Genomic DNA, 25,468 nt, shown 5'->3' with positions numbered 1-25,468 from the left:
ATGGTAAAGGGAGCCAGGAATAAGAAACCTTCCTTAACAGGCAGCTGTCTCAGTCCCCCTAGGATGAAAAGGCACTTTATTATTCCCTGATACCTTCCCTGAAGGGAGTTTGGGAAAAAATCTTCCAGTTCTGCAGGTAATGCAGACAGGGCAAATGCAGGGTGGCTCAGTGAGTGGCTGAGCATCTGCCTTCAGCTCGGGTCGTTATCCCTGGGTCCTGGGATCGAGTCCTGCATCCGGCTCCCTACATGGAGCCTGCTTCTCCCTCTGCCTGTGTCTCTGCCTCTCTCTCTCTCTCTCTCTCTCTCTCCTGTCCCTCATGAATAAATAAAATCTTAAAAAAAAAAAAAAGATGGGGCAAAAGACCACTGTGAGTCTAGGCAAGCTGGTTCCTGTTCTGCTATGGACCCTTCTCACCTCTGAGCGCCTGGCCTGCACCAAACACCAACTCCAAAAGGCTCTCGGCACATTGTCTCCCTTTACCTCCCACCAAGCCCCTGTCTCCGTACTTCCCTCCCGTGGGAAAGTCATCCAGGGCCCGGAGGGTGGGAGAAATGGGAGCCAAGCCTGCTCCACCTGCGAAGCCTTAAGCCCCCGCGGCCGCTTCCACCTACGCCGCGGTGGCCCGCCGCCCCTCCCAGAGCTGGTTCTCCTTCCTCTTGCTACGTTGGGGAATCCCGCCTCTCGGAGAAGTGGTGAAAAATGAAATGAGCTAAGGAAGTAAAACATTTAGTTGGGGCCTTGACGGAGCGCATTCTTTCCGGGCCTCATTCTTCTCCTCTGTAAATGGGATCCTCGGGGCCGCGGCTCTGCGGTGGGGAGCAGAACGGAAATACGGCCAAGCGCGGAGCAGCTTGGAGCCAGACAGTCTGGTTCGAGCCCCATCTCCGCCAGCGAGAGCCGCAGCGCACGGCCGGTCCCCAAAGCGGGGCCCTAGTAACCGAGCTGCCAGGAGGAATGAATGAAATAATTCAAGGAAAGCACTTAGGGAAAGAGATTAAGCGCTAAATAAAGCACTGATTACCGGAGCGGCGATTGGCCCGCGCAGGCTCGGAGGGCTGCTGCCCGGAGGGGGGCCGCGGGGGAGGAGCTGCCCCCAGGCCCCTCCGGAAGCTTCTCCGCGTTTCAGCGGGTCCCAGCGCCAGGGATCGGGGACTCGGGAGCCGGCTCCCAGGGCTCCCGGGTCCTAGGGCTGCGCCCCCCGGACTCTCCCGCAGGCCTCCAGGAGACGGACGGGCTGGTCCAAAGGGAGGATGCGCAGGAGCTCCCGGCCTGTTCTCCGCCTCCGTGCACATGCAGAGTAAGGCCGACTCAAGGCAGGGAAATAAACGAGGGGACGCAGCAGGACCGAGGCTTAGCCCGCATAGACACCTCCCGGTGGGGTCAGGCCAAGATGCAGCCCCAGCGATCTGCACACACCAAAAGCGCTCTTGCATTTAACATTCCTGGGGTGCCTGGGGTGGCTCAGTTCCGCTCAGGTCGTGATCTCGGGGCGGTGAGACCCAGGCCCCATGTGGGCTCTGTGCTGGTGGTAGAGCCTGCTTAGGATTCTCTCTTTCCCTCTCCCTCTGCCCGCTGCCCCCTTAGAACAATTATTCTAGTGACCTTCCTCGACTAACCTCACAAACGACGCCCCGATGCCCCGTGCTTGCCTTGCGCTAACTCACCGCTGATTTCATTTTCCGCTTCGGCGCGTCTATCCCTGTCTCCTTCTAGATGGTAAACTCCACGAGGGTGGGGGCCTTTCTCCTCTGTGCTCCTGGCACCCAGTAGCAGCCTAACAAATATTGCTGAGTATCTGGACAAATGAATGAAAGAGGAAAGAATGTCAGACAGCAGTTCCACAAAAAGATTTTGCTCTTAAAGAAATCTCCCATTTATAATTCCCCTCCCAGCTCCTTTGAGGTCTCCCCGTGGCCCTACACCTGTGAAGGGTAAGACCCTAGTCCTCCTCCCTCGGTATCCTGTGGCTGTCTTTCCAAGTGTGTCCTGCATTGCCTTCTCCACACGGAATCATAAAGCAGGACACTAGCCTCCCACAAATACAAGGACCAGCATGTGTGGGAGGCCCTTCCCTTAGCACCGCAGAGAACAATTAGTGTGAATCAAATAAACAATATGCATCTTATAATTATTTTAAGAACCTTTTCTGCAAGTTGTTGTGGACAGAAGAAATTAACTGGAGGGGGCAACTGGCTGGCTCAGTCCTAGAGCATGCGACTCTTGATCTTGGGGTTGTAGTTTGAGCCCCACATTGCGCACAGAGATTACTTTAAAAAATAAAATCTTTTTTTTTAAAGAAGTAATCAGTTGGAAAGCAGTTGATGTACTTCTTTTTAATTTTTAATTTTTAAAAGCTTTTATTTATTTCAGAGAGAGAGAGCAAGAGAGCAGAAGCAGGGGGAGCAGCAGCAGAAGAGGGATCCCTGGACCCTAGGATCAAGACCTGAGCCAAAGACAGATGCTTAATGGGCTGAACTAAAAGGGCCCCAAAGTACTTCTTTTTTAAACCTTAGAAGTCTATATAGTGAATTTATTTTAAAAGAACAACTGTAGTTGCAAAAAACGCATAAAACCTATTGCATCCAAGGTGTCCAGGGAGGGAGTAAATACTGTTCCAGTGAGTACTGTTCTCACTGTTTTGGTTGTTTTTACAATCACTCAACACTTCTTGTCCACCTTTTCCCATCTCCACAGATACGTTTCTTTAAATGGTTAGTGTCTTTATTTAACTTGGCAAAAAATATATATTATCAATTACGCTATAAGCATTTCATGGTGCCTGCTGCTCAGGAAGCACTCCATTCTTAGACAACCCCATCTTTGTGGGTATTTTCCATATTTTCAGCAGAGAAACTGCTCTGGGTCTTCATCAACTGTCTAGTTCCAAATCCAAGCTCTATTCCCTTGGGATTTTTTCAGGAGGTAGCTTTTAATGTCTTCCCTCCTGAAGGATCAAAACAACCTCATGCTTGAATGCCTGGGTCAGCTTCTCCAGCTGGGCACGCCCCACAAACACCAGCTTCTCCCTCTTTGGGGCTACCCTTGGAATCAGAACTACTTGCCAGTGAGAATCAATGGAAATGGGCTGAAGAATACATTCATGAAACTTAAGATGCTGTCGAGTAGGAACCCTTCATCTAAAAATATGGAAGTGCCAGACCCTGAGTTGGGGAATCCAGAGAGCTACAGCCCTTTATCCAAAGCAGCTATCTCAACCAGCAGCACTGTCTTTAGGTGGCGATCATAAGCCCATAGGGGGGTAGGAGTCCATTTCACCTCAAGGCCTCTAGGAGAAGCAGTTCTGCCCAGGGCCACTGAGGCCCAGCACCCCCCTTAGCTCAGTCCCACCACCAGATCCACCACAAATATCTCTCCAAGGATGTCCCCATCCACCAGGCCTGGCTCTGTGCTCTGAGGAGCCGCTGATGCTCTCCAGACCACTGTCACTGTCCAATTTCCAAATTGGACCATCCTCCTACCCCGTCTCACACCCCCATATAAACCAGAAGCACAATGAACATTCAGGATATGGTTTTTCCAGTCCTCAGCTGGTCAGGTATTGTGTACATTTTAATAGAATCAAGTATGAGATGATGAGATGATTTGTCAAGTTTGTGTGAAGCTCAGGTGGCTGCCAGGGCAGCAGGAGGGATTTGAAGCCAAGGCTCAAGAGCCTGACCCCGACACCTGAGGGGGTCTCCTGCTTAGCCTTTCCCCCAGGACTGGTGCCCAACAGGCTGGAGACCTTGGGGAGGTTTGAAAAAGCTTTGCTAGCCCTCCTGTCCTCTGCTGGCTTCTGGCTTTGTTGCCACAGGCCTGTAGATACATACTTTGATCTGAGGAGGAGTGATGTGAGACAGACAAGGACAAACAAGGATTCTAATCCTCATTCATGAGTCCTTCAAGTTTGTATTGAATGTCAAAGAACAACAGGCTCCATGCTAGGTGCTTGGGGCCACTGTGGGGGCAAGTCTTCCCAGCCTGTCCTCCCAGAGCTCGCAAGGCCAGGTCAGACCATGCCAGAGCAGGACACTGAACCCAGTGACACTTCTCACTGCAGCAAGTGATAAGGCACGGAGGCTGGGACAGCCCCGGGAGGGACGTTTAATTGAAACTTGACAGGAAGGTGGACTGGGGGGGAGGCCCGGGACCTGGAAGTTGAGGCTTGAAGGGATAGGGAACTTGGGCAGGCTAGGTCCTCCCATTAGCCCGGTCTTTTTTCTCACCTACCCTGTGTTCTCTAACGTCTGTCTACTCTTGTCACTACCTTATATGTGTGTTGTGTCCTTTCCCACAGCTGGGAGTGGAGGGCAAGGGCCAGTCACTCAACTTCCCCCCAGAGGGGCAGCAGCATCCAGGTCCTCCTCCTAGTGACACTCCTGCTCCAGGTCTAGGACGCGTGTGGACCGAACCCATGTCCGCACGCACCTGCAGGAATACTCGGGACACCTGCGCAAGAGCAGCGATTTTACTATTTAGTTTTTCAGTCCTCAGGGAGGAGGATCAATTTCACTGACGACCGCTGCAAAAACACGAGCAAAAATGTACTAGAGCGGGACAAAACCCCAGACCTGCGCATTCCTTGAAGCCGCGGGGACACTTCGGTGCCTCATTGGGTCACTCCTTGGCGACCTCTGACCCTGTGCAGCCCCGCATCCATCCGTGGCCTCAGACTCTCGGCTGGCGCAGCAAGGCAGGGACCAGCGGGGTACACCGAGGTCCTGAGAGAAAACTGTGGGCGCCGCCAGGCAGCCCCAGCCAGGCCAGCACCCGCTCCGTAGCCTGCTGGTTTTTGCGTAAAAATCCCCGCCACAGAGCTCCATGACGCGCGGAGGGAGGCCTTGGCGCACACAAGGGGAGCCATTCAAAAATGTTAATAAGCTTATTAAAATAATCGGCTTTACTGGCTCTTGTTTTACAACATGCTGCCCACCCTTGGTGGACTATGGGAGAAAAAGCACTAGTGGCATTAATTTTTTTTTTCCTTAACGCATTTTCCGTCCAAGGACAGGGGATTCTCTGGGGCTCAGTGCGGCCACCGAGGAGGAATAGCCTCAGGTCTCCCCGCTCCAGAGCGCCGTGGGTGGGGAGAAGTCCAAGCCCAGGAAGAGCCGGGCTTTCCAACACAGCTGACCACCCAGGTTCGGGAAGTGGACAGACGAGGCCCAGAGATAACAGCCTTGGAGAGAACTGCGGTGCGGCAATTGAGGGCCCAGCTCCTTGTAAAAAATAAAACAAACCAACTCCCTCCAAAAACCTGCTCTGGAAGGGCATGGCTCATTATTTAAAGTAGAAAGGCTTTGTCTTCTACCTCGACTCCCAGCCAGACAGAGGTCAGTGTGGACTCCAACCTTACCCAGATTCAAGCAGCATCTCATACCTTTAGGTAGGTAGGTAGGTAGATAGATGATAGATGCAGAGAAGAGGAGTTAATTGCCTGTGATTCATCGAGTCAGTGGCAGAGCTGCCTTCTGCCTGCACGCTCAGGGCCGAGGCAGAAACACTTTATGGGTCTAGGGGGTTGTTGAGCCCGATTCGACCACTTCCCGCCCTCGGAGGTGCTGGCTGGAGGGAGAGGCTCTCACCTGCATCTCCCCGATGTCCAGGGCGCACTCCCCTAAGGGACAGGGCGCACGCCGGAGCGCTGCTTGGCCGGCTGGGAGGCCTGAGTGTGATGACCAGAAGCAAGCCGGGCTGGGGAAGAGAGGGACTCACCGAGAAGCCCCCAGGAGTCCCCAGGAGTCCCCCTCACGCCAGAAGCTCTTGTTGCAATTGCGGAAACAGTAAGGAGTGGTGTAGGTGCTCCGTGAAGACCGTGAAGACCGCGAGGCCTAGGGCTCTAACCGCGGGGCTGCGGGGCCTCATCCGGCCTGTGGGCGGGGTCCCCCGGGGGAAAACGCGGATGCTTCAGGGAAGCAGAGTGCAGTGAGCGAGTGGGGGGCGGGGAAAGCAGCGTGTCACGCACACTTCTGCCAGCCTGGGGGAAAGGGTGAGCCCAGGACGGGCTCACCTGGACCCTCCCGCAGCTACTGTGCATTATTCCCTTTGAACTTGACATTCCAGCAGGAACCCATAGGTGCTATTCGCTTGTGCAGCGCATTCCGGGTCTGCTCCCAGTGGGCCAGAAGCCAGGCGCCTGTCTTTCCCTGCCCGCCTCAAAGCAAAAGTAAGGGTAACAGCAGCGCTCCTGGCGGGGTGCAGGGCGGCAGGGCCACTCGCCAGTTTTCACGTCCACGACCTGCCCCAAATTTGAACGTTCGCCGTTTCCTTCATAGGTGTCACAGCCTCATACACACCCAGCAGGTTTGAAAGAAGTTCATCGTTCAACAACAACCCCGACTCCATACCGGACCACCCTTGCTTGCAGGGCCCTGGGAATCAATCTCTTTTTTATAAATGTTTTAATGAGTTGAGCAACCCAGTTTATGTTGAATAACTTCTATGTGTAACTACAGAAAAAAATTAATTTATTACATGTTGTAACCATTTACAATATAACACAATTTTTCTGCAACCTGCTTTGGCATTTCTTCATTTTAAAAAACATATTTATCAGGAGACTTTAAAACTGGCCAAGGCCAGGAGTTTCTATACCTCTGAAGGACCCTTCGTTGAGCACACTGCAGGTCACTTGGAAACTCCTGAAGGGTGCAGGAGTTCAAGGAAGATTGTTTCAGATCTGCCCACTAAGCATTGCCCAGAAGTTCATAATTAATAATAATAATAATAATAGTAATAATGGCAACAGTAGTAGTAAGTCCATACCAGCTGTACAGTGCTTAATGGTCTTCAAAACATACCCACCCTTAGTAATCCAACCACCCCAGAGCCAAACCTGGAAATGCCAGTTCTAAAGGACCATCTATCCACACTGCTGGCCCCAAATACTAAAATATGCTTCTGAGCTTTGAAAGACTCTGAAAGGCCTCCTTACAGCTGGTGACATTGAGCACTATTTTTCCATCTGTAAAATGGAGACTATGTCCAAGCTGCTAAGGAGGCCTCAGGGAAATGCTGTAGAGGAGGATGCGGAAGCACTTTTTCACATGTAATGTTCCAGACAACAGAAGGTATAGATATTTGTTGTTGTTGTGTATTGTTTGGCTGCTCCTCTGGGCCGCCCACAGGTTAGGAACCTCAGCTCCTGCCTCCTTCATGGGTCTAGGTGAAGCCCTCACTCAAGGCCAGGGCTTGTGCAGTAGCCACGTGCCACTAGCCTGTGTCACTACCTGCCCTCAGTGCTTTCCGACTTACAAAGCACTTTCAAGCATTTGCTGCTTCCTGCAGTCCCCACGCAGCTCAGTGTAATTCCCAGTTAAGATTGTCATCAGGGTGAGGCTGGTGGCCTGCAAGACAAGCCCTGCAGCCCCTGGGCAGTGGGGCCCCAGTGCGAGGCTGTCTCTCTTCCCTCCCCATCCTTTGTGGACCGGGAGCTCCTCCACCAGGATTCACGTTCCGGAGATGTCTAAATTTCTCCGCTGCTCAGGCTGGGTCGGCAGCAGCTTTCCCCCGAGGCAGAAGCCTTTCTGTAAGCCCAGCTGATTTCTGGGGGCTCGTTGATTTCCAGGGGCTCACGTGAGTCCGGATTCTACTTTTCCCCAGCAAACAGTGAGGAACCATGAAAGGAGTGGCGTCTGGGCCAGGAGAGAGCTCCGGGGCTGACTGGGGCCGCCGAGTCACAGCATCCCCGCCCCTGGGATGTCTGCAGGCCTCGGAGGACGCCTTGCTTCCGTGGGATGCTCGGTGTGGTGCTTCCAGGCTTGCCAGTTCCCGAGTCTGCAAAAGCTCCCCTTTCCGGGAGCTCTCAGACACCGCCCCTCCCTGGGCCCAGCCCCTCCGGGATCAGGGAGCACTGACCAGGTTCTCAGAGGCAAGGTGACACCTTGTTTGAGCCTCCCTCGGAACTCTCTCAAATGAAGTCAGATTTGCTGTCAACCTCTCCCCTTCGCCAGCGTGGAGGAGTGGGAGTGCTCCAGGGATTCTCGGTGCCCTGGAAGCCGTTTATTTCCTGAAATGGAACCCATTCCCAAACTCCCACTGCTTGGCCCAGCTCTTCGGAGACACTCCTGGCCCGTGAGGTCCTCAAACCTAGTTGCTTGGAGTTAGAGGCAGCTTGGGAGACTCAAGGCCAACAGGCTGGGGTTTGAGTCTCTCTCTCTCTCTCTCTCTCTCTCTCTCTCTCTCTCTCTCTCTCACACACACACACACACCAGAGACATTTTGCAGCCCGTGGATCTCAAATTTGCTGCCCAGAGTAAGATTCGTGGGCTGAGCCTGAATCCTTGGGTTCAATTTCGGTGCAGGTCACAGCGAGTCCCCTTCCCAGCTATTCCCTTCCCGTGGTTTATCCGTCTAAGTGTGCGGGTCGTAGCCAGCTATCTCCAAGGCCAGCTCTCAGATTTGCTAAGGGCCCAAAAGGACTGAGAAAGATGAAGAGGTCTAAAGGCTCAGCTGGCAGCTGACTCCAGAAAATCAGGCCCCCGGGAAGCCGACAAGGAGCACTGCACCCCGGGGTTGCAGAGAGTGGGTGGACTACAGTCCCGTCCGTCCGGAAGTAAGGCGGGCAAAGAGCCGGACTGACTGCTTTTTTTAAAAGGCAGGGCTGGGACTGGAGAAGGAAAAGAAATTCAGAAAGTAATACCGCAGATTTCCAACAGGACCCGCGTCTACGGCCTGGGGCCCAGGTAAAGATACCCCTCTTGGGTCTCCAAATACCAGGAGAAATCTGCTGAAGGCCTGCTGGCCCTGCAGGCTGATTCCAACTCCACGAATCCCATCTCAAGGCGCTGCTGCCAGCGCCAGCTCCGGGGCAGCTCATAGTGAAACTGCAACACTCCGGGGCAAACTGAATTCATTTGAGTCATTTTTCCCGGGGCATCTGGAGCCAGCCCAGCATAAGTGGCCGTGGCCGAGGCAGGGAGCAGAGAGGGGATGAGGAAGGGAAGGGGAGCCGCCCGGCCTCCTCCTCGAAAGAAAATCCCAGTTCCCTCAACTCCAAATCCGCAAGGATGGAGGACAAACTTACCTCTTAGGCCAGCGTCGCGATGAACTGCCATTTCAGAAGGGGAAAAAAAAATCGACACCCCCCCCAAACCCCTCAGGAGTGGCAATCTCTGCAGAGAGGAAGGGAGAGAATTCTAGCATTATTGGAAATGTTCTAATGTTCTACAAGGAAAATGCATTCACGATTAATTATGGTTTGAGTGGAATTTTTAAAACATGCCAAAAAAGAAACAAAATAATTGCAGGAACAATCTAGAAGGAAGATGGACTTGGGGGTAAGGGTGTGCGTATCCAGAGGGCCTTTGCCTCTCCCTTCGCGATTTGCTGTTTCCACAAGCAGGAATCCTTTTCGAAAAGCCGTTGTTGGGACTCTCCGCTCTGCCGGGATGTGGGGCCTCAGACCCTCAGACCCTCGGCCGTGGACTTTGGGGTACAGAGGCCTGGGGGCCCTGAGGTGGGGAAAGGTCTCAGGCCTGGGAGAAAGCCTGGTCGGCCTTTCTGGTCTGGGTAAAATTGAAAGTAGCTGGGGCCGGAGTTTGGCGTCTCCGGCTCCGGCTCGGCTCCGGCTCCACCGGGACACCAAAGCCTTGGAGCCAGCAACGTGGAATTAACTCTTCCTTGCTCAACCCGGACGGCATGAGAGCTGTGCGGTGGTGAGCATTTTGCTCTGGCGAATTGGTGAGTCTGGGGAGTCATGGAACATGGGGCGGGCTGTGTTCCTCTGTAAAATGTAAATAATAAATAACCCTCTCTCTACTCACCCTCTACTTCCACCTTAGGCTTCTGTGTGGATCAAATGACACCGGGTCACAGAGAGAGGAAATGCTCTGGAACAAGGTAGAGGGACATTTGCACCTGGCCAAGGGTCAAAGTTCAGTTGACTTTCCTTGAGAGACCTCTTATTATATAACCTTGCTTATTATAGCCTTCAGATTTTCAGTGAGTTTTTGTTAGCCTATTCTCCAAACGAAATGAAGGCAGGGTCACTTACAGAAAGGCTGGGAAAATCACAGAGAGGTGATTTTGGGCAGGTGGAGGAGTCAGCAGGTTAGGTAGGGGTTGAAATTGACTGTGGGTTCAGCTAGGGATGCTTTCTGAGCTCTGAAATCAATCCCACGAAGGAGAAAGAAAAAGAAGAAATCCTAGGCATTTGCTTCCCATTCAGTGGGATTCATCTGTGACTCTTACCAAGTCCCCTACATCGCAATTCCCTGAGCTGTGCAGGTTTAAACACTTTCTGCGTGGCGGGCAGCAGAGCGGCTCCCTAGAGGGAAGATGCATCCTTGGTCCGGGACTGCGAAGCGGGTGGGAAAGTGAGCCCCAGGCATTTTTATGGTACTGGATTCCCCAAAACCGGGCGGAGGGAGGCTCAGAGAAAACACTGCGTCCAGGAGGGCATGTTAAACTAAAAGTTTATAAATTAAAGGAAAAAGAAAGATAAAGCAAACAGAGCTTCCAAACTTCACAAATCTTTTTAAAGTTAATATTCTAGTTGAGTGCACAGTGCCCTTAAGGAGGCAAAAAGCAACAAGGTTGACAGGATCATCTGTCTTAGGGGCAGGAGCTGGGATAGGAGAATCCTGGGTCAGAACGCTGGAGTGGCGCAGAATGGGAGCAGAATGGTCGGTAGAGACAGAGGGGGGCCTGGCGATGAAACTGCGGGGGACGGGGGAAGCCAGGGAAAGGCTGGGCAGGGATATTCACATTGAATACAAAAATAACCGTTATTTGAATACAAACAACTGAAAAGTGCTACAAGTTTTAACCTCCTTTAAAAAAAAATAAAGAAATAAAGGAAAGTTTCTGCCAACGGCTGCTGGGTTTGCTCTTTCCCCGTTCGGTTCGGAGGTTCCCAGGAAGCTCCCCAGATGGGGGCAGCCCTGGACTTTGGAGAGGAAAGATGGGGGGCCTCTGCCCTGCCCTGTGCTCCAGGCTCCCTTCTTTACATTCAGCACCCAACAGGGTGTCCCCACCCGAGCTCTGACACAGGGAGGGGTGGGACAGAGGGCCTGAAAAGCAAACCTTTCACGGTTCAGATCAACCCCAGGGCTCGGGGCTCCTTGGGGGCTGTCAGGGTTCCACACCCCTTTGTTACAAATGCAATTTCCAAAAAAAAAAAAAAAATAGGTATGTAGATAAACATAGATTGGTAGCATGGATACCATGAACGATTGTGGCCTAGCGCACGAAGCTCCGGGCCAGCCTGAAATTCTGGGGATTCAGGCTCTGCTCTCCAGGAGTTCTCTCCGCTTCAGGGAAACACCGTCTCCTGGCTGATACAATCCAAATCCAACTTTGCTGTGATAATAAATAACGTCCAAGAGCTTCCAGGCAGGCAACGGGAGAGCTAGGCCCCTAGGCCACAGGGTGCCCCCCCCCCCGTTCGAATTAGAGAAAGGCGCCCCCTCTGGACAGACTCAGTCCCGCTGCCAGGGCGCACTCCTGGACATCTGAACCTGGGCTGGATTTCATGGTCCGCTTGCCCCCTCGGCGGGGCGCCCTCGTACAGTGCACAGCCTGCACAACCGTCAGCGGCCGACCGGAGCGGGGGCGCGGGGATCCTTTGCTGCCTCGCCCCGGGCCGGCTCACTGGGTGCCCGCGGCGGCTGCACACGTGGAGAGCGCCCAGCCGGGGAGGCAGTAGTAAGGGTAGTAGTAGGAGGGCTGCAGGGGCAGCAGCGAGGGCGGCCGCAGCACCTCGCCCGGCAAGTACTGTCTCTGGTCGTCGCGCACCAGCACTTTCACCGCCACCTTTTTGGCGGCCGGAGCTGACGCCAGCAGGTCAGCGGCCATCTGCCGGCGTTTGGTCTTGTAGCGACGGTTCTGGAACCAGATCTTCACTTGCGTCTCGGTGAGCTTCAGCGACGCGGCCAGGTCGGCGCGCTCCGGCCCGGACAGGTAGCGCTGGTGGTTGAAGCGGCGCTCCAGCTCGAAGACCTGCGCGTGGGAGAAAGCTGCGCGCGAGCGTTTCTTACGCGGCTTGGGCGCGGCGGGCTCCTCCTCCTCCTCCGCGCCGCCCGCCGGTCCTCCGCCGCCGCCGCTCCGGCCACACAGCGCCGGCCCCCGTGCGCTCCCGGGGCCAACAGCGTCGTCCTCGGCCCTGGGGCTGCGGTCGCCTGCGGACCCCGGAGGGCGGGGGGGACAGAAACAACAGACTGTCAGCGCCGCAGAGAAGTGAGATCTGGCCGCAGCTGCGGGGGTGGGGGGTGGGAGGGTGGGAGTGGGCTACGGAAACCCACTCTGATCCCAGCAGAGCGCTTGGGGAGGGTCTGCGAGCCGCGGGTCCCCCCCAAACAGTCTCACAACCCTGTCCCGCCAGCTCCTTGCATCTAGGCCTGTGCCGCGCGGGGAAACGGGCTCAGCTGCTGTGTCAGTGCCGTGTGGCCAAGATCCGGCTCCCTGCCCTCCCTGGGCCCCAGGCTCCGCTCGGAAACGTGGGGGCACTGGGCCGAAGCATCCTCACAAGCCTTCTCAGTTCTCAGCGCTGAGCCCTGGGGTTCTAGATTGCTCCGTTTCTGGGTTCACCTGCCTCTGGCACACTCACGCTCACACACACTCAGCGTCGCAGCACACACGTGTGGACTGCGCATAAGGGGAAAGTGGGGGGCCGAATCCTGGGGACACAAGTACTGGGTCTTACCCACTTCCCCAACCACCCAGGACTGTGTGAGGTCTGTGGCAACAGGCTGCTCCAACACCTTGGTGGGCTTCTCTCTCTCTCTCTCTCTCTCCCTCTGTCCCTCTCTTTGCAAGAAAATGAGAGGAGAGCTAGGGTTCCAGTCCTTGAACACTAATCTGATGCCAGCTCCTCAGCCTTTTCCTGGATCTCCCCCATAGCTCCCTAGCAGAGAGGTTCAGAGCTCTGGCCTCTGGCAAATACTATTTACTTGGAGCCAGCGTGAGGCCTACAGCAGCGACAGGGTGGTGGGGGCGTCCTTTCCACCCAATGACCTGCTAGCCTTGGCAGAGGATGTTCCTCTCTCTGCCACTTGTGGGATAACCCACCTCAAACCCCTCTTGCCCTCAGCTGGCTGCAGGGTGTGCCACCAGGTCTGGGATCCTCAGCCCATCCCAGCTCCCCTGACCCTGGGCTCTGGGAAAGCTAAATAAGCCCGCCCCCCACCCCCACCCCGCCAAGCCCAGGCTTGGCAGATGGACGCCTCGGTAGCACTTAGAGGTACCCCTCACTACCTATCCTTGAGCGGAGGGCTGGACCTTGGGACCTCGAGCTGGGAGCATTTCTGCTCTATGGGCCAGGGGCAACGGGCCAGGGCACTGGCTACTCGAGGTAGGTCTCTGGGCCGCTGGCTCTTGCCTGTCGCTGATTTGGGGATTTTGGGCGCAGACGGGGCCGGAGCACTGGCGGCGGACTTAAAGCCAGGGCGCAGGGGTTTCCTCTTGGCCCAGTCCAGGGCACCCCTGCCCCAGGACGGCTCAGGCCTCCCCCGGGACGCAGGGCTCTGAGGAGTGTCTCGGGTCTCTCTCGGGCTCCGCGCCGGGAGGGAGGAGGAGAGCAGCCGGCGCCAGCGCCCGAGCTTCGGGTCCTGGGGCGCAGGGTGCTCCCGGCAGGCCCACCCCACTCGGCACGTTTGGCCTTCCTGCCCGCCCCTGAGCCCGGCCCCCTTCCCCGCGACGCCCGGGCAGACCTGAGACGCTGGCCGACATCTCGCTGTCGCTCCGGCCCGCGGCTTCCTCCTCCAGGTCCTTGGCGGCGGGCAGCTCGCAGCCCGGCTGGCCGAGGCCCAGCGTCCCCCCTGCGCGGCCGGCCCCGCTGGCCCCCGGCGCGTCCGCGCAGCGCCGCCCGCCCTCGTTCTCCTCGCTGAGCGCCGAGTCCGAGTCCCAACCAGCCAGGCTCTCCGAGGTCCTCCCCGCCGCCGTTCTGGTCCCGCCAGGCGACGCCAGCAGAGAGTCCTCCGCGCCCCCCAGAGCGCCCGCGTCTGTCTCCCCGAAGAGTCGCCAGCAGCAGACGGCGGGCGCCTCCGCCGCCGCCGCCGCCACCGCCGTGCCCCCGGGTACCGGGCGCCCCTCCGGCGCGGGCAGCCCGCCGCGCTCCTCTTTCTTGTTGAGGATCGCCTGGATGGAGAAGGGCGTCAAGGTGCTGGCGCCGCGCACAGCCATCTGCGCCGAGGGCCGGGGCGGCCGGCCGGCCGGGCGCGGGGCAGCGGGGCAGCTCCGAGCCGCACGGAGCGCGAGTGAGCCCGGCGCGCGAGGCCCCTGCAGCCCGCTCCTGCGCGGCCCAGCAGCCCCCGCCCCCTCGGGCCCGGGCTCCGCGCCGACCCTCACCCCCACTTCCGAGGCCCGCCCCGCCCGCAGACCCCCTCCCCCCAATCCGCCGCCAGACGCTCTCCTCTCGCAGCTCAGCTGGATTATCTCATCGCCTCGCGCCCTCCGGGGCGGGCCGGGGTCTGCCCCCCCCCCGAGGATGCTGGGGGCGGGTCGGCGGGGCCCCCTGCGCGGCCGCAGTCCCGTCCCGAGCGCCTCCGGGGCGCACGGCCGGAGTCCCTTTTCCTTGGCGCCTGGGTCTCCTCCCCGGCTGCAGGCTTTCGCTCCTCGCTCGTCCTCTCGCTCCCAGTCGGCCCGGCTCTCCCGGAGCCCACCCCAGGGGCGGCGGCGGCGGCGGCGGCGGCCTCTGGACCGCGGGAGGCGCGGGGCACCTTTTCACCCCCTGCTCCGGTTTTATCTGTTTCTTCTCCCTGCCCTTGCCCCGCGTTCCGCCGCATGCCCCCTCCCGCGCGGGTGTCATTCCTCACCGCTGAGTGACAGCCCCAGGCCACGCCCCCTGGCTGGGCGGCCGGGGCCCTCCCGCCGGCGGATTGGCTGGCTCCGGCTGGGCGACGTTGACTTTAACAGACAAAACTGGGCACGTCGCGCGGAGAAAGTCAGGGTCGGGCTTAACCCCTTTCCTCCCAAGCCGGGTCCTCGAAGCATCCTCCGGCCCCCGGGAGGCTCACCCACCCACACGCGGTGCCCGAGAAGTCACGTTCCTTGCCTCCGCAGACGCGTCCACCCATTCCTGCGCTTTCATGCAACACGCTAATAGCTGAGTCGAAATCTGCGGGTGGGAGCGTGGGGAGGAGGCAAATCCAAGATAACGCACTTGGGTAAAGCGCGCGCGCAGCTTGCTGTTTCCTCGCAAGGCTCAAAGATCAGAACGAAATGCGTCTTTTCAAAAAACCTTCATAGTTTCGGGGCTCCCTCACTGCTAATTCTTTTCATTGAAATAATCGGTTAATCAAAGTCACTAGAAATCTTTTTTTTTTCCTTCACCTTATTTTATTTGATTCAAGCTCTATGGAGGAATTCAAAATAAAAAGATTAGGTACAGTTAGAGAACTAAAGGTAGGCGCGAAATGAGAAGTCATCTTTGGGAGAGTTTCTGGAAATTGCGCTGTCATTTCCCTGGACGGTTAATACAGAATTTAATTGGAGTTTGTTGAATTTTACACCAGGAATAAGGGGGAAAAATATCCCAGTTTATTCTTTAAATACTCTGTTACTTGTGAGTTGAATAAGATTAGAAAAGATAGGTGTTTGTTTAGAAGGCTATATGGGAATTACCATAGTAATGATCCTGCACTGATGACATTACATTCTCTTTAAAAAATAAGTAATGGGTTGTTTTATGTAGTAGAAAGAACCAAGCTAAGAAACACAAATATCGTGGTGTGAAAACATTTGTTACTTACTTACATTACTTATTTTTCAATAAAAAATTCGCTCAAGTAACATACTTTACTGTCTTCCGTAAATTTTACCAAGAGTTTAACACCAGAGACACAACTTGAACCATTAGGTAAGTTTAAAGAACTATGATTCTAGTACATTGGTGTTTTTGGTGTCGTTAATATAAATAGCGTTTCCCCCTGTTGCTTTCTTGTTGGTGGTTCTTGTGCACCACAGTATGAAATACACACAGTATGAAATTCATAGTTTCCACGTTGTGTGTGTGTGTTGGGGGGAGGGCTTTGCAGCATCCATACTTTCCAGCACTTTAGCTGCATAATCATGATGCTTTTTTGCATCTTAAATGCTCTCCAGTGCTGATCCCGTCATGTACCTGGGTTAAAAAATTCGCACTTGCAGAGATCATTGCCCTTTATAGCTCTTTGGGGTTATATCACCTTCTAGGGAAAGGTGTTTAAATGTGGTGTCAGCATCCGGCAAATGTAAGGAACGGGACTCCCTTCAGGCCGGGAGGGAAAGAGAACAGAACTGCTCCTGAGCTTTCAAAAGAAAGCGTGTCCTTTCCGTCCTCCCGCTGACCTTTATTTACTCTTTAAATTACCTCCCTCCCCCACCATCCTGTTCCCCTCCGGGGAGCGCGTCCTGGAGGAGCTTGACACAGGTCGCCCAGAAGGTGAGAGGTGGGCAGGTGTGAGCTGTGTCCCAGACAGCAATGCCTCTGCGAGGTGAGGGCTTGGCGTGGACGAATAAATGGGGTGAGTTCTGCGCACACAGGCAACGGCGACGTTGTTGGGGTGCAGCGACCCCGCATTGAGGCTTACTTGAAAATGGCAACTACCATTTAGCTGCTCCCCCCAATATATATATATTTTTAAAGAAAGCCGGGTCGCTGTAGGATCTGCCCTTTGCGTGCCACCGTCTTCGGCAGAGGTGGTCACAGCATTCGCGATGCGGTTCGTGGTTTGGGGCCGTCGGGTGTCTGTGCGTGCCCGGTGTGTAAGGTGTGTACGACGCACTCCGCGTGAGGGTGTCGGCCGTCGACCTGTGGGTCTGGAGCGGGGCTGCAGGCAGGGCCAGGCGGTGCGGCCGCGCCTGGTCTCGAACCCCCACTAGGAGCTGCTGGTAAGGGGCCGGGTGGGGCCGACGCGGCTCAGCGGGCCGCAGCAGAGCTCCCGTCGGCGGAGCCCCAGGACCCGCGGCCTCCAGGCGGTGAGCGGGGAGGGGCGGCGGGGCGGGGCGGGGCGGGGCGGGGCGGGGCCCCGAGGTCCGCGCGCGCAGCGGGGCCCGCTCCCAGCCCCCCGAGCGCCGCCCGCCCGGGCGTGGCCGCGGCCCCCGGAGCCCCGCGGCGGCCTGACCGCGCCTGACCTCCCGTGGGCGCCGCGCTTCGGCCTGGGCCCGCCCCGGGACTCGGCGGAGCCGGGGAGCTCAGGCCTCCCGCCAGCCCTCGAGGAGGCGGCCGGGGAGCAGCTCGAGCGCAGCCTTCCTCCGCGCCCCTCGTCCCGTCCCGCTCGGGCGTCGCGTCTCCGCCTCGCGTCCCCCCCGCCCCGCCCGCCCGCCCTCTCCCTGCCCTGGAGCCCCTGGAGCCCCTGGAGCCCCTGGAGCCCCTGGAGCCCCTGGAGCCGCCGCGGGGAGAGCCCCGGGGGTGGGCTGCGGTGGGCTGGGCTGGGGGAACCCCGCCTCCCGCGCGCGCCCCTGCCGCCCTCACCTGCGCGCTCAGCTCCTCGGCCTCCCCGCGGAGAGGCCCGACCGCCTTCGGGGCCGGAGACGCCGCGCCCGGAGCGGCTGTGCCGTGGGAGCCCACGCGGGGCTTCAGACGCCGCCGACCTGGGCTGGGGTCTCCTGCTTTCTCTGGGCCGCGGTTCCCGGTGCTTTGAGGCGAGGGCGGGCATCCCGGGCGGTCCGGGGCCGCTGCGACCCGCGCGACCCGGCGGGCGGGCGGCAGGAGGGGGCCGGGTCCAGGAGAGTCCGCGCGGGGACCCAGCCGGGTGACCCGGACCGACCGGGCCGCCCTTCCCCGTCCGCAGGCCCCCGAGGGCGCTCGAGGCGGCCGCGGCACCCCAGACTTCGGGGACACGCCGCTCCCGGCCAGCAGCACCCCCGCTCCTGGTTTCCTAAGTCGTCCGACTTCCGACCCCACCAGGGTTTTCCATGAACATGTTCCATGAACATGATCCAGACACTCCAGACTGAAGAGAGGATTATTATGAGCCTCTGAGCCAAGGAGGTTTTATATTGAAATGTCCACCAGCCGTGCGCCAGGCCCAGAGCCTGTTGTTTTATTTCATCTGCACAACCCTGGGGTAGAGCACATGATTATCCCCATTTTATAGATGAACAAACTGAGACTCACAGAGTTTCAATGACTTGACTGTCCATACGAGGTTAAAATCAGGATTTAAATCGGACTCTAAGGCCAATCTAGTTCGGTTTTCTACTCTAACCGTTTTTTTTCTTTCCCCCTCAAACCTTCACATTTATTCTCGTTAAACGTTTCCCATCGTCTTCCTTACCCATTTCTATGCCGCTCATTCATCAGAGAAGGAGCTCGGAACTCACGGAAATCAAAGAATCCAGGCCGGCAAATAGGACTCCCTCCTCCCTCCCCCCCCCCCCCCCACTGTTCCGAGCATTTGAAAATAAAGAATTCTGAGGCCTGCAGATCTGAACCCAAACCATGTTACACACAAAGAAAGAAACAACCATTATTGTTTTAATCAATAAACTAAACCTTGAGTAGAGGGAGACAGCCAGGTGATGGAAGTTGTTTGGGTTCAGAAATATGGGGACATGAGTTTGCTGGAGGCTCTAAGATGCAGTGATACGACCTCACGGAAGACACTTCTGGGGCTTCGTTTTCTTACCTGTAAAAAGCCAGGAGTGGAGATCACCTTCCAGGTTTAAAAAGAATTGTACGGACGCGGGGACCCGCCCGGGTACAGTGGAGGACGAGCGCCACCTAGCGGGCCCCCCCCCAGGGCGTGCGGCGGTCCTTTAGGGAAGAACCGCGATAGGCAGCGTAGGCAGAAAGAAGGTGTTGGTTTCACAAAACGGCCTGGTTTTGCTCCTAGTTTTATGTTTCCACACTCCGCGTTGTCAGTGATGTAGTAGCAGAGGTGTTCCTTTTTTAAAACTCACGCAGACACAGTTCAGGCCCCCGCTGGAGACTCCCCAGCACTCAAGGCCAGGGGAAAGGTTGGCTCTGAGGGGCAGGACATGTAAGGGTCAGTTTTCTTTTATTTTCTTTTATTTTTTTAAAAAATATTTTATTTATTTATTCATGAGAGACACACAAAGAGAGAGGGAGAGACAGAGAGACACAGGCAGAGGGAGAAGCAGGCTCCATGCAGGGAGCCCGATGTGGGACTCGATCCCGGGACTCCAGGATCACTCCCTGGGCCGAAGGCGGCGCTAAACCACTGAGCCACCCGGGCTGCCCAGTTTTCTTTTATTTTTTAAAAGATTTTTATTTATTTGAGAGAGAGAGAGAGAGAGAGAGAGAGAGAGAGAGAGAGCATGAGCAGGAGGAGAGGCAGAGGGAGAAGCAGACTGTCTCCTGAGCAGGGAGCCCATCAAGGAGCTGCATCCCAGGACCCCAGGATCGTGACCTCCGGTAAGAGCAGTACCTAACGGACTGAGTCACCCAGGCTCCCCAGGGACCAGTTTTAGAATCCAAGTGGTTGCAGTGGGGAGATCTCCTGGCTCACCAGCTCCTCGATCCCTGTATGCTGGCTCCACAGGCTGAGTGCCCCACCCGGGCTCCTGATGGATGGTGACTGAGGGCACACGCTGCCTGTGTGTTTACTGGGGCCAAAGGAAGGTTTTCCTGTTTCTTCAGAAACTAATTTCTTCATGAGACTAATTGAGGTATCTCACCCCAAACATCAGAAAGTTCAGGCGTTACAGACACACGAATCTTGTCCCTCAGATTTTGTTCTTTTACTTGGGTTGTCTGTTGCACAGTGGGCAGACGATGATGCCAACTGAGGGGAGGGTGGTTAAGTCAGAGGAGCGGGTTCAAGTAGATAGAGGAAGATAGTACGGGCGATCGCTTGTGCCGAGTTTGAGATGCGTGTAAAATAGAAACGCAGTCTTCTGATTTTATCCTATTCCTGTCTCTAAGGAACCATTGTGGGGGCCCTCACAACGTTATGCCAGTTTCTCCCCACAAACATTTCCGACTTCTTTCCCTTTCTCTAGTTTCTTCCTTTCATTCATTTAATATTCAACGAATATTTCCTGAGTGCGAGCGGTGTCCCAGGTACTGTTCTAGACTCTGGGGTTGTGAGGGGCCGTCAGGCGCTGTTCTCCGTGGGCCAGCGTCCTAGTGGAGGAGTACTGTCCAGAAGCACGTGTCTCATTAAGACAGCGGACAAAACATCAGATGGTGCTGTCAAGAGAAAGCAGCAGAGACATGTGCAGGAAGAGATTTTCTGAGGGAAAAACTAGTGCCCAGGACATACGGTGGGGAGGGTCTGTGTGCTTGGGGACCAGGACAGGACCCTCCTCCTGTGGCCACAGTGAAGTGAGAGGGGCAGAGTGGCCAGAGGCCAGGCTGCACTGGGCTTTATAAGCCACAGTCAAGGGTGTGACCTTTATTCTAGTGGGGGGAGCCGAGGGGAGAGTGTATGCACAGAGCTGAATATGAGTTTCATCTGCTGTCTGCAACAAAAAGATTCTGACGATGGCAAATGGAGAATCGAGGAGACCAGCTAGAAGCTGGTGAGTCCCAGGCAGAGATAGTGGCTTGGGTTGGGTGGAGATGGAGATGGAGATGGAGATGGAGATGGAGATGGAGATGGAGATGGAGGGAATGGCCAGATTTGGTATCTATTTTGGTAGTATTCTTTTTTTAAAAAAAAGATTTTATTTTATTTTTAAAAAATATTTATTTATTTGTTTGTTTATTTATTTATTTTTGAGAGAGAGAGAGACAGCATGGGGGTGGGAAGGGGCAGAAGGAGAGAGAGAGAGACACTTTCAAGCCGACTCCTCGGTTAGCTCAGAGCCTGAGTGGGGCTCGATCTCACGACCCTGAGATCATGACGCTGAGATCAAGACCTGAGCATAAACCAAGAGCTGGTCACTTAACTGACTGAGCCACCCAAGTGCCCCTTAAAGATTTTATTTTCAAATATTTTTACTACACCCAACATGGGGCTCAAACTTATATTACGTTGATCGAGTGTTCCATGCTTCACTGACTGAGCCAGCCAGCCACCCCAGGAGTGTTTTTATGTTTTTTCAAATAATTTCTTTGTAAAAATTGTGGTAAAATGTACATAACATAAAATATACCACTGGAACCATTTTTAAGTATACAGCTCATTGGCATTAAGTACATTTACATTGCTGTGCAACCATCACGACCATCCAACTGCAGAACATTTTCTTCTTGCAGAAGTGAACCTCATTGAACTCTACTCATGAAACATCTCCCCACTCCTCCAAAGCCTCCTCCTAGTTTCTGTCTCCATGCATTTGAATACTTTAAGTTCTTCATGTAAATGGAATCATTCCGTGTTTGTCTTTTGGCGACTGGCTTATTTCACTTAGCATCATGTCCTCATGTTTCATCCATGTTGTAGCATATGCCAGAATTTCCTTTCTTTGTTAAGACTGAATAACATCCCATTGTATGTGTATATACTACATATTAAACAATTCATTCATCCATCAATGGACACTTGGGTTGCTTATATACTTTTTCACTATTGTGAATACCGCCAATATAAATGTGGGTGTACAAACATCTCTTTAAGACCCTGGTCTCAGTTCTTTTGGCTATATATCCAGAAATGAAATTGCTAGATCACATGGTATTTTATGTTTAATTTTTTGAGGAATTCCAATATTATTCTCTATAATGGTTGCACCATTTTACATTCCCATCTTCAGTAAGCAAGGGATCTAATTTTTCCACGGCGTTGTCAACACTTTTTTGTTGTGTTGTTTTTGATAGTAGCTGTGCTAAGGGTATGAAAGATATTTCACTGTGATTTTGATTCTCATTTCCCCTGTGACGAGTGATGTTGAGCTTGTTTCCATGTGCTTATTAGCCATCTTAGTATCTTCTTTGGAGATAGGTCTGTTCATGCTATCGGAGTGATTGTTTTTGTGGTAGTGGTGGTTGAGTTTTGGATATTACTCTGATCAAATATATAATTTGCAAATATTTCTACCATTCTGTGGGTTGACAGTATATTCTTGAAGCATGAGGAGGATTGGCTGGAGAGGTGAGGGAAAGGGAGTGACCCTACTTTCTGGACTTGGGCTCGGGTGACCAGGGCTGCTGCTCACCTAGGTAGGACAAATTTGAGAGACTCGATGGGAATGAGGGTGGGAAGAAAGTGGGGGGACATATTGGGATATACTATGTCTGGGGTGCTTTGTAGACATCCATGTGGAGGTGCGAAGTCAGCAAGTGAATATAACATTTCAAGAAGAGGTCAGTGCCAGAAACAGAAAGTTGAGTGTTTTCAGACAGAGGTAGCATAGATGGAACTGGATGAAGTCACCTAGGGAATGATTGTAGACTGATGAGAGAGAAGTCCAACATGGGTTGTCCAATGGGTTCAGCAGTGGAGGGAGACCCACCAAAAGAGACTGAGAAGGGAGTGATTGACCATGTAGTGTGCTGCATTCAAGTAGCAGGAGACAGAGATATGGCCTTTGGAGTTGGCCAATGGAAGTCATTGGCTACCTGGACAGGCACTGTCTTCCAGGGTGCTGGGCATGAGCTGAAAGAAGACTAGATTAGGGGTGCCTGGGTGGCTTAGTCGATTGAGCATCTATCTGCCTTTGGCTCCAGTAATAATCCCAAGGTCCTGGGATCAAGCACCACACGGGGCTCCCTGCTTGGGGGACAACCTGCTTCTCCCTTTCTCTCCCTGGTTCCCCTGCTTGTGCAAAGAAGTTTGATCATGAAAGAGAACAGAGCACTGAGATGGGAAATGCATCTGGTGTATCAATTTTAGATAGAAGATGCTAGAATATGTTTATATATTGGTGTAAAGAATCTAATAAAGAGGGACGGATGATTGTGCAGGAGAAAAGAGAAAATTGCACGAATGAAACCCTGGAGAAAGTGAGAGCTTCTCTGGGAAGCCCCAGTGAGGGCTGGTCTCTGGGAAAGAGAATGTTGTAAGGTGGCTATTGAGGTGACCGGCCACGAAGTGATAATCATAACCTTGGCTGGCACTTACTGAGCTCAAATTATAAGCCAGGCACTCTTCAAGTGCTTTATGCTTATTACTTCATTTAATTCTCTCAACCAGTATGGGCAAGATGAGTGTGGGGAGTGGGGCAGGGAGGATTGGGCAGCTGCAGGGAGGTGAGAAATCATCATTTTGGACAATGGGGAAGGAAGACACCAGGAGAGGAGAGAACAGCTCAGCTGGATTGAGGGTGTATTTGAGAATCACATGCATGAACTTAAAGTGTGACCAGTTAGCACAGATGTGTGCTCTTGTCCAGCAACAGTCCTCTGCTCTGGCAAAGCAAAATAAATCCAAAAACCAAAAACAAACAAACAAACAAACAAAAAAAAAAAAAACAGTAAGAGTGGTTAGACTGTTGGGCTTCCCGATGTGAGGGGATTGTGGGGTCAGTAACAAGGAACAAGAGCAGCCAGGGGCTTTGGGGAGGGTTTATGATTATGGAAGGAAGGAGTCTAAGCTGATCATGGCAAAAATAATGACAAGAGGAGGGTGATGAATAGGTTTGGGACTGATGGCTTAGGAGTCCCGGAAGAGTAAGATACTTGCTGGAGCACGAGTATCAGGGAGATGAGTTGGGAAGAGCTGTGGCCATAGATTTTGGGGACTTGGTCAAGATTTCAGAGATGCTTAGGTTGTTGTTGACTCTGAGGTCAAGGATGATAGTGATAGGTGGAGGCATCGATGACTGGTGTGCTCTCCTGCCTTATTTTCCCAATTCCTAACATGGCCACGTGATGCTGTGATGTTGGGATGAAAGCCCTCCCACCTTGGCTTCTGTTTCTCCCACCTACACAAAGTCTGCCCTGTTCCTCAGTGTGGAGATCCCACTGACCCACAAAGACTGCCAAAGAACACAGAAGCAGGAAATGTACTTTATTATTATTTTTAAAGATATTGTTCTCCACCTGCCAGGCTCCGCTCACATTATTGCTTTAGTTCCAAGTCTTTTGGGGACCCTCCCACCTCTATGTGTTGTCAGCAGAAATGAGGAAACCCAGGGCTTTAGAATAATTTCCTGGAGCACCTGACCTGAACACTTTGTCTTTAATTAAACCAGCTCATCTGGGCAAGTTGCCACCCAGTGATGGTAAACAAAGATGTTTAATTCAAATGCATGGCTTTTTAAGAATAGCATTTCCTAAATTATGTTTGATACCCATTTTCAGATTTTTTTTTGCCATCTGTAGCCACTTATAATTATTAGTTACTTAATATCTTTAGTTAAATGTCATACTTTTTAAACTTGGTTGGAAAAAAGACCTGATGGCATGAGCACTGGGTGTTATACTAGATGTTGGCAAATTTAATTCAAATTAAAAAATAAAAAAAAAACAAATTAAATAGGAAAAGAACTTGAAAAATGGTTTATTTTCAAAAGAACCTTTGTATAAATAACATACAGAAATAAACGGAGCCCCAAGAACCCCTTGCCAAATCAACCTGGAAAAATATCGAATGCCAATAAAATGGTGTTAGTAGAATAGCTAGATAGAGTGGGATGCCAAAGATTGGGGGCCTGAGGTTGGCCCTCCGTTATAGGCACAGCTTGTCATGTCCAGAGAGATGTTGCAGCACCAACCTGAGACTTTCTCTCTGATCTAATGAAAAGGAATGAAAGGGAAGCAACCCAACAGAAATATGTACAGAAGTTTGCCAAAGACATAGACTATCCACAGCTCTATTTTCTTGTTTCCAAAAACCTAGAAACCACTCACAGGCTCATTAAGAATAGAATGGAAAAAAAAAAAAAAAAAGAATAGAATATTCTGGGCTCCTGGGTGACTCAGTGAGTTAAGTGTCCCACTCTTGGTTTTGGCTCAGGTTGTGATCTCAACGTCGGGCTCCGTGCAGCACAGAGTCTGCCTGAGATTCTTCCCTCATCCCTCTCCCTCCCCCTCTGCTCCTCCCTCCACTCATGTTCTCTCTCACTCCAATAAATAAATGACTAAATTTTTTTTTTTTTTTTTTTTTTTTTTTTAAGAATAGGAGATGTCTGGGTGGCTCAGTGGTTGAGCGTCTGCTTTTGGCTCAGGACATGATCCTGGGATCCAGGATCGAGTCCTGCATCCGGCTCCCTGTGGGGAGCCTGCTTCTCCCTCTGCCTGTCTCTGCCTCTCTCTCTCTGTGTCTCTCATAAGTAAATAAATAAATCTTTTTAAAAAATGAAATGAAATTAAAAAAGAATAGAATGGATAAATCAGGTATGATATAGTCCCAGAATAGGATCCTATGCTGCAATGAGAATCACCAGCCTGCAGCCACATGCAGCAGCATGGATGCATCTTAGAAAGACAATGTTCTAAATGCCTCCTGTTGCATCGTCAGGGCCTAGCGGGGGCCTGGCACATCATATTTATTAAGTGGACAGTCTCCTTTTATCCTCACACAATGCTAGGCCACCGGTGGGACAGGTATCAGAATTTGCAGTTACAGATGAGGAACCTGAGACTCAGAGGGGCCAAGTGGTTGATTCAAGGTCATGCAGAACACGGCCACCACTGTAGGATGCCTACTCCATAAAATGTGCTAGTTCTCTGTCATCCTTGGTTACATAGCTGTTC

At 53.5% G+C, this 25,468-nt stretch overlaps 1 protein-coding gene across 1 annotated transcript; it reads right to left on the bottom strand.

Moving 5' to 3' along the window:
* Positions 1 to 10,401: 10,401 nt before the first annotated feature.
* NKX3-2 (NK3 homeobox 2) lies at positions 10,402 to 14,148 on the bottom strand. Its single transcript, XM_025438032.2, has 2 exons — positions 13,653 to 14,148; positions 10,402 to 12,122 (listed from the first exon to the last, which is right to left on the bottom strand). The coding sequence occupies exons 1-2, from the start codon at positions 14,122 to 14,124 to the stop codon at positions 11,593 to 11,595; spliced, it is 1,002 nt and encodes a 333-aa protein (XP_025293817.1). The 5' UTR covers positions 14,125 to 14,148; the 3' UTR covers positions 10,402 to 11,592.
* Positions 14,149 to 25,468: the final 11,320 nt, after the last annotated feature.

Source organism: Canis lupus, chromosome 3 (assembly GCF_003254725.2).
Source record: "Canis lupus dingo isolate Sandy chromosome 3, ASM325472v2, whole genome shotgun sequence".
Taxonomy (NCBI): domain Eukaryota; kingdom Metazoa; phylum Chordata; class Mammalia; order Carnivora; family Canidae; genus Canis; species Canis lupus.
Note: the sequence above shows the minus strand (reverse complement) of the source record. Positions and strands in the feature narration are given on the sequence as shown.